General features: G+C 42.9%; 1 protein-coding gene across 2 annotated transcripts; it reads right to left on the reverse strand.

Annotated features, from left to right (window-relative positions):
• Positions 1 to 3,531: 3,531 nt before the first annotated feature.
• DEPDC7 (DEP domain containing 7) lies at positions 3,532 to 18,705 on the reverse strand. Of its 2 annotated transcripts, none has more exons than XM_077321912.1 (9): positions 18,546 to 18,705; positions 16,608 to 17,001; positions 12,386 to 12,513; positions 10,704 to 10,893; positions 10,199 to 10,413; positions 8,154 to 8,296; positions 6,283 to 6,408; positions 6,114 to 6,192; positions 3,532 to 3,905 (listed from the first exon to the last, which is right to left on the reverse strand). In XM_077321912.1, the coding sequence occupies exons 1-9, from the start codon at positions 18,616 to 18,618 to the stop codon at positions 3,691 to 3,693; spliced, it is 1,563 nt and encodes a 520-aa protein (XP_077178027.1). In that variant the 5' UTR covers positions 18,619 to 18,705; the 3' UTR covers positions 3,532 to 3,690. The 2 variants fall into 2 exon arrangements, with proteins under 2 accessions (XP_077178027.1, XP_077178028.1); XM_077321913.1 differs by having other exon boundaries at positions 18,482 to 18,602.
• Positions 18,706 to 18,707: the final 2 nt, after the last annotated feature.

Raw genomic sequence — 18,707 nt, forward strand, 5'->3', positions numbered from 1 at the left:
AGTTTCATCTTCAGGATCTGGCCTTCTAAAGAGCAGTCAGGGTTGATCTCCTCTAGGACTGACCGGTTTGTTCGCCTTGCAGTCCAAGGGACTCGCAAGAGTCTTCTCCAGCACCAGAGTTCAAAAGCCTCAATTCTTTGACGCTCGGCCTTCCTTATGGTCCAACTTTCGCAGCCATACATTGCAACTGGGAAGATCATAGCCTTGACTAAACGCACTTTTGTTGGCAGGGTGATGTCTCTGCTTTTTAGGATGCTGTCTAGATTTGCCATAGCTTTCCTCCCCAGGAGCAAGCGTCTTTTAATTTCTTTGCTGCAGTCCCCATCTGCAGTGATCTTAGAGCCCAGGAAAATAAAATCTGTCACTATCTCCATTTCTTCCCCATCTATATGCCAGGAATTGAGAGGGCCGGATGCCATGATCTTTGTTTTCTTGATGTTGAGTTTCAAGCCAACCTTTGCACTCTCCTCCTTCACCCGCATCAACAGGCTCTTTAGTTCCTCTTCACTTTCTGCCATTAGAGTGGTATCATCTGCATATCTGAGGTTGTTGATATTTCTCCCTGCAATCTTGATCCCAATTTGTGACTCCTCTAATCCCGCATTTCTCATGATGTGCTCTGCATACAAGTTAAATAGGCAAGGCGACAGTATGCAGCCTTGCCGAACTCCTTTCTCAATTTTGAACCAGTCAGTGATTTCATGTTCAGTTCTCACTGTTGCTTCTTGACCTGCATATAAATTTCTCAAGAGACAAATAAGATGCTCTGGTATTCCCATCTCTTTAAGAACTTGCCACAATTTGTTGTGCTCCACACAATCAAAGGCTTTAGCATAGTCAATGAAGCAGAAGTAGACGTTCTTCTGGTACTCCCTAGCTTTCTCCATGATCCAGCGTATGTTGGCAATTTGATCTCTAGTTCCTCTGCCTCTTCGAAATCCTGCCTGTACTTCTGGAAGTTCTCGGTCCACATATTGCTGGAGCCTAGCTTGTAGGATTTTGAGCATAACTTTGCTAGCATGAGAAATTAGTGCAATGGTGCGGTAGTTTGAACATTCTTTGGCATTGCCCTTCTTTGGGATTGGAATGTAAACTGACCTTTTCCAATCCTGTGGCTATTGTTGAGTTTTCCAAATTTGCTGGCATATTGAGTGTAGCACTTTTACTGCATCGTCCTTTAAGATTTTGAATAGTTCAACTGGAATGCTGTCACCACCACTACCTTTATTGTTGCTCAGACTTCCTAAGGCCCACTTGACTTCACATTCCAGGATGTCTGGCTCCAGGTCAGTAACTACCCCACTGTGGTCATCAGCGATGTTAAGCTCGCTCTTGTATAGTTGTTCTGTATAATTTTGCCACCTTTGTTTAATCTCTTCTGCTTCTGTGAGGTCCCTACCATTTTGGTCCCTTATCATACCCAACTTTGCATGAAACGTTCTCTTCATATCTCCAATTTTCTTGAAAAGATCTCCGGTCCTCCCCATTCTATTGTTTTCTTCTATTTGTTTGCACTGTTCATTTAAGAAGGCATTCTTATCTCTTCTAGCTTTTCTCTGGAATTCTGCATTCAATTGGGTATATCTTTCTCTTTCTCCCTTGCCTTTCACTTCCCTTCTCTCCTTAGCTATTTGTAAAGCTTCCTCAGACAGCCATTTTGATTTCTTGCATTTCTTTTTCTTTGGGATGGTTTTAGTTGCTACCTCTTGTACAATGTTGCGAACCTCCGTCCACAGTTCTTCAGGCACTCTGTCTATCAGATCTAATTCCTTAAATCTATTTGTCACCTCTACTGTGTATTCGTCGGGGATATGATTTAGTTCATACCTGAGTGGCCTAGTGCTTTTCCCTATTTTCTTCAATTTAAGCCTAAATTTTGCAACAAGAAGCTCATGATCTGAACCACAATCAGCTCCTGGTCTTGTTTTTATTGACTGGATAGAACTTTTCCATCTTTGGCTGCAGAGCACATAGTCAATCTGATTTCTGTGTTGACCGTCTGGTGATGTCCATGTGTAGAGTCGTCTCTTGGGTTGTTGGAAAAGAGTGTTTGCTATGACCATTGTATTCTCTTGACAAAATTCTACCAGCCTGTGCCCTGCTTCATTTTGTACTCCTGGGTAGTCATTTGCATACAGCATTACCTACTTCATAGGATTGTTGTGGGAATGAAATTTGGGGTGGGGCGGGGGGAGAAGTACATATGCCATCTTGAACTTTTGGGAAGGAATATACTCTGGTTATATTTGTTTTAGAACCAGACCTCCAGGAGGACAGCAGATACAGAGGAAATTAAATGGTCCTTTGACCTTTTTAGTGGCTTATTTTTTTATGCGAATCTTTAGAGTTGCCCTGATTACTGTTGTTTCCTTAATCTTCATTTCAGAAGAATGTTGTAAGAGCCAATTCTTTCTCACCAATCTTTTCATCTGTTGCTTAATGTGTAGTAAATTAAGGGTTCCTATTCTCTAGAAGAAAGCAGTATTTATACCTCTCTTAAGATCTAGCTCCTTTGTAATAAATTATTAGAAACATGCTATTTTGATATTTCTATGGCTAGGGAGCATTGAGGAAATAGAAAGTTGGCACAAACTAGAGAGAACCAGCTGTGGAAATAATTGGATTCCTGGAGTGCATTTAAATATATTTGTAGGCTTTCCTACCATAAACTTTCATGAACTAAAGAAACAGGTTTGTTTCTTTAGCCAGCCTTGTTGGGCTATTTAAATATGGACCCAGATCTTCTGCATCCAGCTCCAGTGCTTTGAGCATCCCCCCCTCCCCCTCCCCCCACACAGGTACTATCAAAAGAAAAGGCTCTCTTATCTTTTGGGTTAATAAATATAGAATATCCTATTCACTCAAGTGGATACAACCACCACAAAATTGAATAGTGACAAACTATTCAAGCTAAATTCTGTATATTTAAGATCAACTGCCTTGTGAAAATTAAAGTCTGATATCCATACATTTCAAAAAGCAGAAACAAGCAGTTCAGCAGCAAATATCTTAAGGTTTAACCTTCACAGAGCTCTGGAATGAACAATTTAAATAGGGCATTCGAGTAACATTTGCTCCAACTCAGCTTACACTTTAAGAATGCAGCCCTGTGAGGAAGATTGGTTTTTTTTTTGGAACTTAATAAACTTGCTAGTGGAAATATACTATTAGATACAGCCATTGGTTTACCAAAGTTGTCAGGTTCCCGTAGAACGTAAAAGTCAAGACTCAGACAGTGTGGTCCTAAAAGAACACCTAACCCACAGACTTTTCGATGGATACAGAATGATAGATTAGGATTGCACTGTGAATCAGCTAACAATTAGCAATGAGGAAAGAACTGACATTCACCTTCACTAATAACCCATAGTTAGAAGCCTAAAATTTGCAGAGAAACAAATGTTTTTCTTTGTGAACTACTTTAAACAGGTCTTTGAGAAGCAGCATATAAAACTGTGATTGGGAAGATCACAATAGTCTATTGTCCTGCTAATCAACATACAAAATCTGAAAACATATCTGCACCAAGCATTTCAAGTAATCATTTTTAATTTTTAAAAAATTACAAGTAATCAGTTTTAATTAAATAAAATTACTGGTCAATTATTTCTATATGTGCAAAACAATTTTATTTAATACAAGAATTGAGAAAAAGCAAACAGTTTTAAAAATTTCCTGCCATGTTTGAAGTTACATTACTCCATCTGTAGCTCTGTCATCAAAATACTGCAAAAATATTGCTGGATTAGTAGCATAAAACTGATTTAGCATTTTTTTCCTCTTTTTGGCAGAGAGACTTGTGTCTTCATCAATAGACTTTAGTAAAGTTAAGAGTTCATCTTTTGTAGTCTTCTGGGCACTGTAGCGATACTCACTTTCATCAAGCCTTTGACAGAAGGTATAGCCTAAAAAAAAGTTTTAAAAATATTTATGAAAACCTAAGAATTGTGTTTTGCGTTTATATAACATTTTCCTGAAGTGCTCAGATTACTTCAGGTGTACGTTAGCTCTGTAGTGTTCACAGATGACACAAAATGATACAGGATGGTAAAAACCAAGGCTAGCTGTGAAGTGCTTCAAAAGGACTTCCAGAAACTGGATGAGTGGGCAAAAATGTGGCAACTGAAGTGTAAGTGCTGATATGTTTAAATTGATGCACATTGGGATAAAAAAATCCCAGCTTCAAGTATAGGCCGATGACGATCTGAGTTTGCTGAGACTAAGAGGAAAAAGATCCTTGGGTCGGTCATAGTGGAGAGTTAGTGAAAGTGTCAATGCAGCGTACTGCCATGGTGAAAAAGGCACACTCTATAGAAGGGATTATTAAGAAAGAGACTGAGAATAAAATGGCCTGTTCAGTTCTTTGATGTGGCCTCATTTGGAATACTGTGTATACTTCTGGTCACCGTATCTCAAAAAGGAGACTGCAGAACTGGAAAAAGCACAGAGGAGGGCAACCAAGAGGATTAGGGGGTTCAACCACCTTCCCTATGAGGAAAGCCTGAAGAGTCTAAGACTTTTCATCTTAGAAAAGAGATAACTCTCCCAAAATACTAGAACTTGAGGGCATCCAATGAAGTTGATGGCCAGTAGGTTCAGGATGGACAAAATGAAATACTATTTTACAGAGAGAATAATTAAAATGTCAAACTTGCACCAGAGAATGTAGCGACAGGAATAAACAGATTTAAAGGAGGATTGGATAGATGAATGGATAAGTCTGTCAATGGCTATTAGCCCTGATGAGTGAGAGGAATCTCCACATTCAGAGGCACTAGGCCTCTGAATCCCAGATCCAGAAGACAACATCAGGGGATGGCCTCAGCCTCTATGCCCTGTTGCTGGCCCCCCAGCGGAACTGGTTGGACACTGCATGAGACAGGATGCTGGACTGGATAGACCAGTGATGGCAAACCTATGGCCCATTATGCACAGGGGGGATAGCGTGCATTCGGGGTGGAATGGCGGCAACTAAAATCACCGATAACGCACGGAGCCGTCTGCATCCGGCCGCAGATTCGGTGCATGCCGCCGAAAAAGCCGCATTAGCGAAACGCAGAAGAAAGCGCAGCTTCCAGGTGACCGGGGCGCAACCAGAAGCGGCGCGGGGATCGCCACATGCATAATCACTCTGGGTTTTGCCGCCATTGCGTCCCGTCCCGCGCATAAACGGTTTGCTTCGCTTCTTCCCCCTCCGTGTTTTCCATGTGACCCGAAATCGCTGTTTCGGCGGCCGTGCATAATGGGCCTTTTAGAGACGAAGTGCCCAAACTGGAACCCTAAACCCACTTATTTATCACAAGGTACTAACATGGCAATTTAACCTGAATACTGCCCTTCTTTTCTTTCCCATCTTCATCTTCTATGACCCTTTTCTGCTCTCTTCCCTCTGTTGTTGGGCCGTTTATTTTTAGGATTTGTTCCCCCCCCTTTCCCCCCCACACCATTCTTTACTCTCCCTTCCTTCTTCACCTTTGCTCTGTTGAGGGGAGGTGGCAAGGCCAGGTGTGCGTGCATGCAGGCAGTGGTGCATGGCATCTCCGGCAGGGTCTGGCCTGGCTCTGCTCTATCTGTGCTCCATTTAGCGCAGCCTTCCTGCTCCCACAGACGCCAGCCCAGCTGAGTGACCCGAGCCAACCAATCACTTCCTGGGCCAAGGAACATGTGGGAAGAGTCCTCCCTGTCCTCTGGGCACTGGGAAGCCAGACCTCGTGCAGGCTGACTCAGCGAACTCTGTGCTGGGGTGACAGCGTGCATGCCCACAGAGAGGACTCTGAATGCCACCTCTGGCATGCGTGCCATAAATTTGCCACCACTGAGACTATCAATCTGATCCAGCAGGGCTTTTATTATGTTATTATGTAACCTATAAAGCAAATGAAGATCTTGCCTATAGTCACCACATATGTTTATCTTACAGGAATTTGGACCTCATGGTGTTAATGTGCACTGGACCCCACTATACAAAGCTCTATGTTCATTACTTCCATACTAAGAATTCATTTTATAATTCCTTTTATCAATCATCTGACATATCCTAATCCAAATGATATGAAACAAGAGTCTAGGCTTTTAAAAAGTTTCAGTGAGAAAAGATGTAAAGTCATGGTTACCTGAACACAGGCTGGAATCTTTCCCTTGCTGTAGAGCCACAAGCTTGTCACTAACCATTTTATGCAGTGTCCCTGGGATCTTGAACAAAGGAAATAACAGCTTATATAATTATACAATAAAACAGATTATAGAACTACAATATAGAAAGAAGAACTTTTTGGCACTTACCTTTAAGACATCTTTTTGATAGTCTACCAAAAACAAAACCAGAAGGTCTGTTTTTCCTTTAGATAGTGTTTTATTGTTCACTATGGCTTTAGAGAAAAGTCTTTTCACAACCATCCGGTTGTCACTCTACAAAACGAAGAGAACAGAACTATGGAAGTACATGTATACTTACACTCTAAGTCAGTGGTCCCCAACCCCCGGGCCGTGGCTCCCTCTTCCCACCCCACCCCCCCAAAACGAGAAGCTCGGCGAAGCGGCCGATTAGCTTGCGGCCCGGCAAGCTTCTTGTTTCGGGAGGAGGGGGAGAGAAGCTTGCCGGGCTGCAAGCTAATTGGCCACTTCGGCGGTCGATTTGCTGGCGGCACGGAGGGGCGGGGAGAAGGAGCTGCGGCTGCTGGCATCGCGGCGGCACAAACGCACATGCATGTTTGTGTCTGGCGGGGACGAAAACGTGCATGTGAAGCAAGTCCGCGCATGCGCACTTGTGCTGGGGCTGCTGCACGTGCACGGGGCCCCGGGCTGCCCTCTCCCCCCACTCCGGCGCAGCGGTCCGTGGCAGCCGGAAGGTTGCGGACCGCTGCTCTAAGTCACTAAGACTATGGAAGCCAGTGTCCTGTAGTGCAGTGGTCCCCAACCTTTTTATCACCGGGGACCGGTCAACGCTTGACAATTTTACTGAGGCCCAGGTGGGGTAGTCTTTTGCTGAGAGACTTTGTCGCCGCCTGAGCCCCTCCTCTGCTTGCTTTCCCAGCGGCACCCCTGACTTCCCAGCAGCAGCTGCGCAGTGCCATGTTGAGGGGGGGCCCCAGCTATGGCGGCCACTGGGGAGTACCAAAGGTGAGCCAGCGGCAGAGTGGCAGAGCAGCCCCTGAGGCAGCAGTCAGGGAGTAAGATGAGGAGCCGCGACCCAGTACTGACTGATCCACGGACCAGTACCGGTCCCCGGACTGGGGGTTGGGGACCGCTGCTGTAGTGATTAGCAAGTCAAGAGTGGTACCAGGAAAGCCCAGGTTCAAATCCCCCACTGCTATGAACCTCAATGCGTGACCTTGAGCCAGTGAGTATAACTCAGCCTAACCTACCTCACAACACTGTTGTAAAGACGGTAAGAAAAGATCACATTGACACTTTGGTCTCCCTGAAATAAGGTTGAAACATGATGCCTTCTAGTGTTATTTTAATGGAGTAGGAACTACAAACATATGACTTTCCTGACTGCTCTTGACTTATTACATTTATATAACATTCTCCTTATGCCTCCAAAAGTCAGGTTGTTAGCCATGTTGGTCGAATGCAGTAGAACTAAGTTTGAGTCCAGTGGCACCTTTAAGGTCAACAATAAAATAAAACTTTGGTCTTAAAGATGCTGCTGGACTCAAACTTTGTTCCCAAAAAATCAGTCATTCAAGATAGCATACATAGGTTCCAAGGTCTCTCACACATCTACTGGCCAGACTCAGACTTACTTAGCTATGTCCTGTGCCTGCAGACTGTTTCCTTGGATAGCAGGACTAGCAATAATGAAGGCTCTATGTGCAAAGACTGTGTTGTATTTTCTTTTTACAATATCAATATGTCAGTTCCTGGGGGGAGGGGTTATGTTGACATAGCCAGGAGCTGTAGTAGAGGCTCATGTCATATAAAGTTTGACATCCAGAACTGTAATAATAATTTTTAAAACCCACTGGAAACATTATGCATTATGCTGGCTAGGACTATTAATCCATCAAAGTCAGTACTGTCTATACAGGCTGAGATTGAAGACACCATAGACTGAACATGGGACCTTTTGCAAGCCACACAGATGCTGTACTACTGATCTGCAGCCCCTAAAGGTAAGATTGGAAGGTGCCCCAAGTGATCATATTTGCCTCTTTTTGCAGCTTTAGCTCAGAATGCTGAGCTACAACAGCCATGAAATACAGCAGTCTCCTGAACTCTTCTCTTCTTGAGCTGTCCAACAATTTCAAGTAAAGTTGAACTGCTTCCAGAGCCTGATCAGTCTTTCCATTAACTGGAACAAAAAAGAATGATGCTGTTAATGACAAAACGTTACACTGCTCTCCTATTTAAATACCAATAACTTGCCCCACCACAGCTGGGCAATTCTGCTATGAAGAACATATACCAATCACCATGAAGCTGAAGTATGCATTTAAAAAAATCTTGCTCCACAAACCTGAATATTTAAGAGGGTAAACCACTTCTGAAGAATGGAACCAATCAGCTAGCACTGTGGAATAAATAATCTCTGAATTAAGTCTCCTCCTCCTCCACCCTCCTCCTTTGAACAGATACTGCACAAGATACCACTTCCTCATGACTTACTGTTGGCTTATTAAGGACTGCTGCATCCATTTGATAGAGAATTTCTGCATATGGAATTGTGGGGGAAATAGAGCCAGTAACTGGGGTGAGCCCAACTTAATCTCCCCCAAGCACTATAAATAAAAATGGTCAGCGAGGGACATAGACGGCTCCCGCCTGGGCTTCTTGAACATCGTTAATCTCCTTCTCCGCCCCCCCCTTAGCAATGGGGGTAGGAGGGGGATTTTTTGCTTCCGCCATGTTGTGATGGATTTTAAGTCTTTTAATGGGAGTTTTAATGGGGTTTTAAGACATTGTGACCCACCACGAGCTGCTTAGGGAGTGGTGGGAAATAAATTGAAATAATAATAATAATAATAATAATAATAATAATAATAATAATAATAATAATAATAATAATAATAATAATAATAATAATAATAATGAGTAGAAAGTGTTGTCAAGTCATGACTTATAGTGACTTCCCAAGGCAAGAAACATTCAGGGGTGTTCTGCCATTTCCTGTTCTCATGTACTTGGCTATCTCCATCCAAGTACTAACCAGGACCAATTATGCTTAACTTCCAAAACCAGGAGCTTAGCTGCATTGGGTCGGTTAAACAAAAGCTATCTGCACCTGATCCTGATTTCGATTCTGATGCTGCTTGGATTTCCCCCCCAATCTGCACTGCTCAGGAACTCTGAAGTCAAATCACATATTCCCTGGCATATCCAAGAGTGGATTTTCTCTGCTTCATCAGAGAAATGCAAGCCCATGGCACTCTCTTCTGGGTGCAGATGGCCTGCGTCTTTCAGGTTTCCCCCGCCCCACCCACTGCAGTTGTGCCTCCTGCACTGATGTTCTGCTGAGGTTTCTCCTGACTGCTGCTCTAGGCAGGCCAGCTGAAGCTTCCACTACTCATCCAGAGTTCCTCCAGGAAGGCCAGCCAAGGGTCCCTTTCTCTTGCTGTTGGCAGCAGCTGACCTAACATGGATCCAGGCTGGTCAGACCCAGCAGTGGCTCCTGGATTCCACCGCCACTGCAGCAATAGTTGCCACCACCACAAATTTCAAAGTTAAGTGTATTACCTGCACCTGCACAGACCACAGTTTTTTATTTAGAGGAATATTTAACCCCTCCATTTTTTTTAATGCCAGATTTTTCTGGAAAGCTAGGGGAGCCCCTCAAAGTTTCAGAAACATCTGTTTAGCTCAAGTGTAACTCAATCTGCAGATTTAGAAGAAGAATAAGAGTTGGCTCTTTTATGCCACTTTTCTCTACCGGAAGAAGGCTCGAAGCGGCTTACAGTCGCCTTCCCTTTCCTCTCCCCACAACAGACACCCTGTGAGGTGGGTGAGGCTGAGAGAGCCCTGATCTTACTGCTCGATCAGAACAGTTTTATCAGTGCCGTGGTGAGCCCAAGGTCACCCAGCTGGCTGCAGGTGGGGGAGTGCAGAATCAAGCCCAGCATGTCAGATCAGAAGTCCATACTCCTAACCACTACACCAAACTGGCTCTCATCTGCAGATAGGAGGTACACTTAGGAAATAGTCTGCCAAAATAACCGGTTTTCACATCACTTCTTCAGGTGTACTTCATTTCACTTACCTAACTGTTCTGCAATTCCCAGATGGATATCAGGGGCATGACTTAAGAGTGGTTCCTTCTTTTGACTGTAGTATCTACCAATAGTATCAAAGAGGAGCAGCTTCCCCACATGTGCCGTGTCGGGCCTGTCAGGCAAACTTCGGCTAACATCAACCACCATCTGATCAGGCAGATAATCCAAACAGTCTATTGCTGCTGCCAGCCATTCATCTGTCCTAGAAAGTGAAATACATACATTGTAAAAGCTGCGTGTTTTCCAAGACATTGGCCCTAACACCGGTAAAGTTTGATATCGCCACGTGCCATCAAAATAAGAGGAATAAGTCCTCTTTATTTCAATGCCATTAATACCCTCAAATCATGATGGGGCATCTCATATTTACTGACTGCATGTCTGACCATTTTGGTACACCACTAAGAATTAGAGACACAACATAGGTTGTGTGAATTTGTGGCCTTGGGTGCAAGCCAGCATTTTTGTCTTCCAGTACCAATATATACCTACTGAGAGTCACCAAAAGCTTTCAGAATCTCTCTGTCCAGGTAATTGCTTGTGATTCTACGTTCATTCTCCTGCTGGTCTTGTGGGAATCTTTCTGCTGTCTCTCCATACTCAAGCAAAGAATCCAGAAGTGGAAGATCAATAAGCTGCAGCAAGCGGGTAATTGTTTGCTCTCTCCAGACTTCATTAATAACTGGAAAGGGAGCAAAAGTCAAACAGCAAGATCAAGTAAACAAAACTTGTTTGAACATCAAGAAGTAATCTCAGTTTATAGCATTTGACTTTCAGGTGAAGAGATTTAATATTTCACTGCCAAAACAGACTCCAGTTCCTAATACTTTCCTTACATGTATTCTTCAGAGTAAAAAGATGGTGTCCAATAGTCCTTTCTGTAGCACTTCTTTTACAAGTGTTAAAAAGAACTGTGTTTGGACATACCCCAAATGCTTTACATACTTTCCTGTGTAACTTGCAAGTGATCTTTGCCAGGCTGAGGGTCTGATCACATAAATCATGCTAATAAGGATGTGTAAAGAAAGGAGTTCTTGTTCTGAAGGTCTTTGGAGCTGAACAATGATGCACTTAGCTTCAAGTGTCCCTGCCCATCAAGTGATTCCAAAACTGAAATCTAACTACTTGTCTGCTTGCTACAGTTTCCAAGCAGTACTCAGTTCTAAGATGCCTTAAAAAAAATCAATATCCATTTTTTCTTTGCTCTGCAGGAAGAGGAAGAGGGAGCAGCACTGCATTTGAATGCTCTTGCTTAAAAACGGAGTACTGGGAAGACTTCCGGCCCACTGGGGCCCAAGGGTTAGCAAGAGTGCTAAAAGTCAAGCTGGATGTGGCAGATAGTATCACTATACGAAACACCACAGCACACATGCCAGCCTGCTCCATCTGTCAAAAACCTTGCCACTTTGCTCCATTCAAATAAGCTGGGCTCAAGACAGAAATTCATCACTGAAGAGGCTGAGAGTCTAAGCCATCATTGCCAGGCTCTCAAGCCTTCCTGCTTTCCTCCAGACATGCCACAAGCTTCCCACCTCCTTTGTCAGTTGTGGCACATTTGCAAGAAGTTGGCTACCCAAAATGTACCCAGTCTGGGAGGCAAATCTGTTATTAAATATAGCAAGGAAGTCCTTCCCTCTTCCAAAATAAGAAAGGAGACTTTATTGCTTCTGATGAAATTCAGGAGTGCACACATACTACCTGCTGACAAAATTAAGTCCTTCAATAACTTGGTGTGGTTACGAGTACGGACTTCTAATCTGGCGAGCCGGGTGTGAATCTGCGCTCCCCCACACACAGCCAGCTGGGTGACCGTGGGCTCGCCACAGCCCTGAGAAAACTGTTCTTACTGAGCAGTAATATCAGGGCTCTTTCAGCCTCACCTACCCCACAGGGTGTCTGTTGTGGGGAGAGGAAAGGGAAAGTGACAGTAAGCCGCTTTGAGCCTCCTTCGGGTTGAGAAAAGCGGCATATAAGAACCAACTCTTCTTCTTCTACAGTTTCAGACTGGTTATCTCTATTAAATTTCAGGCAAGAACTCCAAGCCAATTTGTTTCCTTGTAGCCTGAGCACTGTATTTTATAACTGACATCAGTTTAGTTTAACTTGCAGTTTCAAATCAGACAGGTGTTAATTCCCAGAGTTGCAAGCAATTGTTATATCTCTATGTTACTTACCTTGGCGAGACAAACTTGAAAAGTAGTTTACTTGAGGGGAACTAACTGGCTTTAGACTCAAGTTTTCCAAGAGATTCTCCAAGGTTTCAGATTTTTCTGGTGTGCTAAGTAATGCTCTTTTATCCTGTCTGAAACAAGGAGTCTGAGTGATTCACACACACTTGTCAAAAGAATGCCCACACCCACAACAATAGTTTGGTGAAGTCTATCTGTGCACATTTTGAATATTCTGCTATCCAATTGAAAAGACAGAATAAAGCATCTATTAAAAATTTCAGACTAAAATAGAAAAAGAGAAGTCATTTAATGCTCAGAACTATAGTCACATTATTATTTCTCTCAAGAGCTGTAAAGGGTAGATTTACCTATTTTTTGCCTGAGTATAGGGAAAAATTGTGACAGTTACTTAAATTTGTGATTACAAGTACATAACTAGGCATCTTCAGACTTAAATGGAAGATTTGCATGTGCCGTAGTGCTAATTACTGAAAATATACATGGACTAGATATTGATGATCCTCGTGTTAGCAAGTCTCTTGGGGTTTAAAGCACAGCTTTAAAATATACCAGTTGAAGCACTTTTGTGATTGAAACACTTGCCCATGTTTGAAGAACCATACTTTCTGCACAAGCTGTCAAACCCAAGAGGTAGTTCTCATTATTGATGCCAACAACTGCAGGAAACAGGCTCAAATGAAGAGAACTGGTTCTTTGAAAGGCATGGAGAGACAAAAAAAAAAGTGCTGAAAGAGTCCTAAAGCAATTTTGTTTTCCAGAAAGAAATGACATATCTAAGATCATGCCTCCTCTTGTAGAGATAGAGTTGATAACCGTAGTCTCCATTTTTGCCAGTGAAAGAGTACAGAACATCTCAGACTCACAACAGGATTGATTTGGCAGCACTTCAGTTGTCAATATGCTTTTATCAGGAAAAGCTAACTTTTTAGTTACCTTTAATTTACCCCAAGTTACCTCCAAAATATTATTTTCAGGGTTCTCCTGTTCCATATGTGCAAAAAGAAGAACCTGTGATGTTTTCTGAAATAATCTTAGAAATCCATGTTTACACTAAACATGAACTTGTCAGCTCCCCTATTCTGATTTTGAACTCAATCAGCAAGAATCTAATAGATTTTATTCCTTCTGCTCAGCCATGTGTCCTAAGCATGTCCAGAAAGCAGTTGCAGTGAAGATATTCTTCAGTGTCTTCATTTCCCAAAAGAAACAAAAGCTTATTTTAATTAAACAGAATTCTACTAGGTATTATCAAATGCAGAGCTCCTCTAAGTGACATTCAACAAAGTGCAATTATATTCAGCTTATTATATTAGCATCTTATATCCAAAGCAGGCTTCTTTATATACTTACCACAAATGGAATAGCATTTTAATGAAATCAACTGCAAGAAGCATGTTAACCCAGAGGGCTTATACCACATACACAAGATCACCCCCTTGCATGCTCTGTATCCAGATGGAAAGTTCATGCCAAACTAGAATTTCTACTTCACTTGTGCATTATGCACTGATAAAACAAAGATATCCCCTTCCCAGCCCTTGACAGAATTATTCCGTTTGAATAAGCCTCGAGTATGGAGTGCTGATCTCTTCCACAATGGAAGTCCTGTTCTAAAGAATTCCACTTGAGAATTGTATTCTCGGTTATCAAATATGAGTGCCTTGACCTAGAAGGAAAAATTAAGTTTTTACACAATGAGGTGTACACAACAGCACTAAGCCACCCCCCTCTAGGATAACTCAGACGCTTAGGAATTCTGTTAGGCCAATCTCTTCCCCTTCCCCATATTTACTTTTGAGAATGCCTGTGGCTTAATATCTTGTATACAGAAGGCCTTAGAATCAATCCATGGCATCCACAGTTAAAGGAATCGCAAGAAAAAAGAAAAACATTCTCTACAAAAAGTTGGTGCCAAGCAGGGCAGAGGTAAGTCAGTGGTCCAATTCATAGCGCATTTTCATACATTCAATAACAACAACAACAAAACTACAGTTTTTTTGAATGAGTAGATCAATATCCCCTTCCCATTCTTGCCATTTTTAATTACCATGGTCAGAATTTATAGAATTTATACAAAACCACAAATAGCAATTCATGTCTAATGGGCATAAACAAAATATAAGGCAGAAATATAGAAGAAAATACCTATCAACATAGAACTATGGTTGCTTTGGACCACATTCTGTAAATCAATACAATACAAACTTAAATTAGGTTTATAGCTTCAATCTTGCACTTAATCATGAATTGCTAATCCTAATGACATTAACAGTCTTAACCACATGAGTCAATTAAATCTATTTTACCTAAGGCAATTAGATTAATCCTTCAGTCAATTGCTGATGAAATAGTTGAACAGCAACCAGAACAGTTCCCAATTTACCAGTAATAATGTCTATAATATGCAGCAATTTCTGAAACTCATCACCTTAATTCTCTTTCCATACCGCACAAAGCTTTAGTTCTTTCCAATTTATTCACAGATGAGGAAATGCAGCTGAAAAACTAATTTGCCTGAGGCTGAGTGGTACTGAAGAACATTTCTCCCTATCAATGCCCACTTGAGGGCTTTCAGCCCCCTAGGCCAGTTGCTAGATGGAGCAACATTCTGGGTGGGGCTCAGCAGCCCCAGGGTGTGATGCTAAGTTTGGGAGGCTCCCAACTCTTCCAGGATGGCATGGACAAGACTGCAGAGCAGTAGTAGCTGGCATTGCAGGGCTATCGTGCAAAAGGTCCTGCTTGGCTACAGAAAAGCAGGAGCCTCTGAGGCAGCGGGGGGCAGACAACAGTTGCAGAGGCACTGGTTATATCTTTGTCCAACCACGTGGCTTGGGTGAGCATGGACCCCACATCTCAAAAAAATGAAAAGTGAACAAAGATTTTTTTCAGTCAGTAGCAGTGGAATAGGCTGCCTGAGGAGGTGGTGAGCTCCCCCTCACTGGCAGTCTTCAAGCAAAGGCTGGATACACACTTTTCTTGGATGCTTTAGGCAGCATTGAGGAGGGGGTTGGACTAGATGGCCGATATGGTCCCTTCCAACTCTATGATTAAGGCTGCCCATCAAGACAGTCTGCCACAGATCCTGCCTCCCAAAAGAAGCAAGGAAGAACAAGCAAGCAAGTCAGCCTGTTAAGTCAATCCCGCATACTCCAGGAGAGACAAGGAGGAAAAGCCAGCCAGCCAATCCAGCCTGCCATGTGCTATTAGACAGCTTGCCTTGTTCCCTGCCTGAGGAAAATGCAGTTGAGGCACCATGATGGCAGCAGCCCTCACCAAGCACCCTCCTTTCTCTGCTAGGCAGTGATTCCACATAGAACTGATGTTTGCCATGATGAGCCATATGTGAGCCTGATGTGTGGAAAGTTGGGCTGGTACCACTACAGCAGCAATGAAAACTGATAACCTAGACCAGGGGTCCCCACAACCTGAGGCCCATGGGCTAATAATACAGTCCCCATGTGGCAAAAGGTTGTGGACCCCTGCCCTAGACAATTGATGGGCTAGGTCCACTAGGCTCCTCTTTTTTCTGGATCAGAACTTCTCATGGAAACAGGTGCTGTATGCATGATTATGAGGGCAGGGAACTGCCACTCAGATCCAGGGCTGGGCTCGTACATCCCAGCCAGGAAGTTAACCAGAGTACCAGTCACCTTTTGAGAAAGAATGGGAAAATGTCCTTCTTTGTGCCAGAAACAGACACCAATGTTATCCACCTGTGATAGACCTGGTAAACAATGAGCTTATTTGATCACATGCACAAAGAAGCCCATGGATGCAGACCCCTGAATTGCTGGACAGAAGCCACTGGGTAAAGGCCAAAGGGAATGCAACAAGAACAGAACATTAATAACTGAGAAAGACCCAAAGAACGGCGTATACTTTCAATATTTCTTTTTTTAGCCGCACTTTCTTCTTTCAGGGCTGAATGCATTCTTCTGTGGACTGCAACCAATACATGGGATCACTTGGCTTTAGGCATTTCCATGCTATTTAGAGAAGAACAGATTCATTTACTTCACTGGTCAGTGTGGATCCAACTAGGACTGATTTTGAGTAAGTGGGCAAAGATCAGATGACAATCCTAAACATGTTTTTATTAGGTGAAGTTGAGTTTGAATCAACATAATCAGATTCTACGTTAGACAGGGCAACAAGAAAAGTATTGCTTCTCTGGTCTTCAACACATCCATGGGTACTTACTTACCTTTGGTGTAAAAAATGGCCACACACTCTCTCAGAGGGTCTATTTGCTTGGCTTGATGCATCTGAAAACCGATATAGGCTGCAGCTACTATCTTCAAACACAGACTGTTTATCTTTCCCAAAGACTCTGGTAGAAACTGCTTCAAACACTTTGTAGTCCATTAATGCCTGGCAGAGTCTCACAACCTTAGTCCGGGAAATATCCATCTCACCAAAATATTTGTTCTGGAGAAGGTGGGCATAAACGACATCCACAGCATTGGAGCCAATGAAGCAGTCATTGTAACGTTTCAGGTTTTGACGTCGCTTTTTCACTTCAACTTGTGTATGAAGTGCATTGATAATGCTGGTCCAGACATATGTAGCACCAAATGGTCTTTGTGCCAAACTGAAACCTAACGAACAATGCAGATGAATTACAAGATGCATCTTGGTGACAGTTCTAAAAAAAGTTCTAGAGGACTTCCTTAAAAAGCGCACAAACCAAAGCTTTGATAATCTTTCTGAAGTGCATAGATTATCAAAAAGATACAATCTGGCCTGGAACACCATGCTACCTTATCACCACTAAAACCTCTGTCTACCAGCTGCTGCAGGCAATTACAATAGCTATATATTTACATTATTTATCGTCTGCCATTCTCACCTGGACTCAAGGCAGATTGAGTCAATGCAATCAATAAGGCAGGATATTCAATAAATAATACATTAAGATTAGAGTCATAGAACCAACCAGAAATCTAAAAAACAGAACTGAAGTAAAGCATATTAATATGACACGTTAAATTATGCAAAATTACATAGCAGGATTCTAGTTTCAGCAAGCTTTACACAGTAATATAGACCATAGTCCCTAATAATTTATCCAGGTAACTTTGAGTATGTCCCTCAACCCCAAAGAAAGAAAAGTCATTTGTTGTTTCTCCAGATAGTTAAAAGCTATCAATGAATACATTGCTGTTTACATGAAATGTGTGCATCTTGTTTTACAATACATCTCATAAAGCAAAATGAGATCCAGCCAAACTGGTGATGTACATTAAGTCAGAGGTATACCTTGCCCAGTGCCAGGAAACATTAAATAGACTCAGAGGCAAAGGTACCCTTGCCTGAACCCTTACACAACTAGAACAAGTTAATTGATAAGAAGAGGCAGAAAGGCTACTCCTAACCATACCCAATCAGAACCAGTTCTCTTAACGTAACACAAGTCTGACCTTCTAAAAGGACTACAGTTAACTTCTCAGCCAGAAACATACATGGAGAGATAAGGGGACAACCTGCAGGATCAGACCAAAGGCTGCTCCTGTTCAGCATTCTGCTTCCAACAACAGCCAACCAAATTCTTTGTTGACTACAAAGGCAGCATTCTTCAGCAGTTACAAGTCATTAGATCCTAAGGCTCAAACCCTGGCCTCTTTGGGTAACCTTGGCTTCATGTACTTATGGAAGGCTAGAGAGAAATCAAAACCCATATAATACCTTTTATTAAGACCAAGTTAAAATGACACAAAACACCATGAAAGCTAATTGCAATCTCTCAGTCACAACGGCCTCCTTGCTGGGGAAGGGGGCCAGGAAGGGACATCTATACCACCTTAAGTAAAATGCGCAATAGAGAGAGGAAGCCTGCCGTCCCCATTAGTAACTAAGGAAAAATAAGTCCCAATTGGAGCACAGCAGCTCACAGAGCTCCTCAATAGTGGCCTGGTTGGGGTCATGGAGGAAAACAGGAGGGAAGGATGATACACCATCTTTTCGGCTGGAATTTCTTCTCTTTCTTGGCTGAGAAAATAGGCAGGTGAGTAAAGGGGCAGAAAGTTTCTAATTCCACTGCTTCCCTTTCCCCTCCACACCAAGCCAGGTTCTTCTTACCCATATTACAAACACCCCTGCCGGATACTCCCTCTTCTCCCGTCACCCTTGAGGTGGCCATTACCTGGAGGTTTGTTGGCTGGGCTATAGATAGGACAGAGATTCAAAGCTGCCGCTTTCTCCTTCACTGTGGCCATAACAACCAACAGCTCTCTGCAAACAGGTTCCCGGAAACCGGCACAAGCGCCGCTGCCGCCTAGCGGCTCCTTTACAAGAGAAAAGGCGG

The sequence above is a fragment of the Paroedura picta genome, chromosome 2 (genome assembly GCF_049243985.1).
Source record: "Paroedura picta isolate Pp20150507F chromosome 2, Ppicta_v3.0, whole genome shotgun sequence".
NCBI classification, from domain to species: Eukaryota; Metazoa; Chordata; class Lepidosauria; order Squamata; family Gekkonidae; genus Paroedura; species Paroedura picta.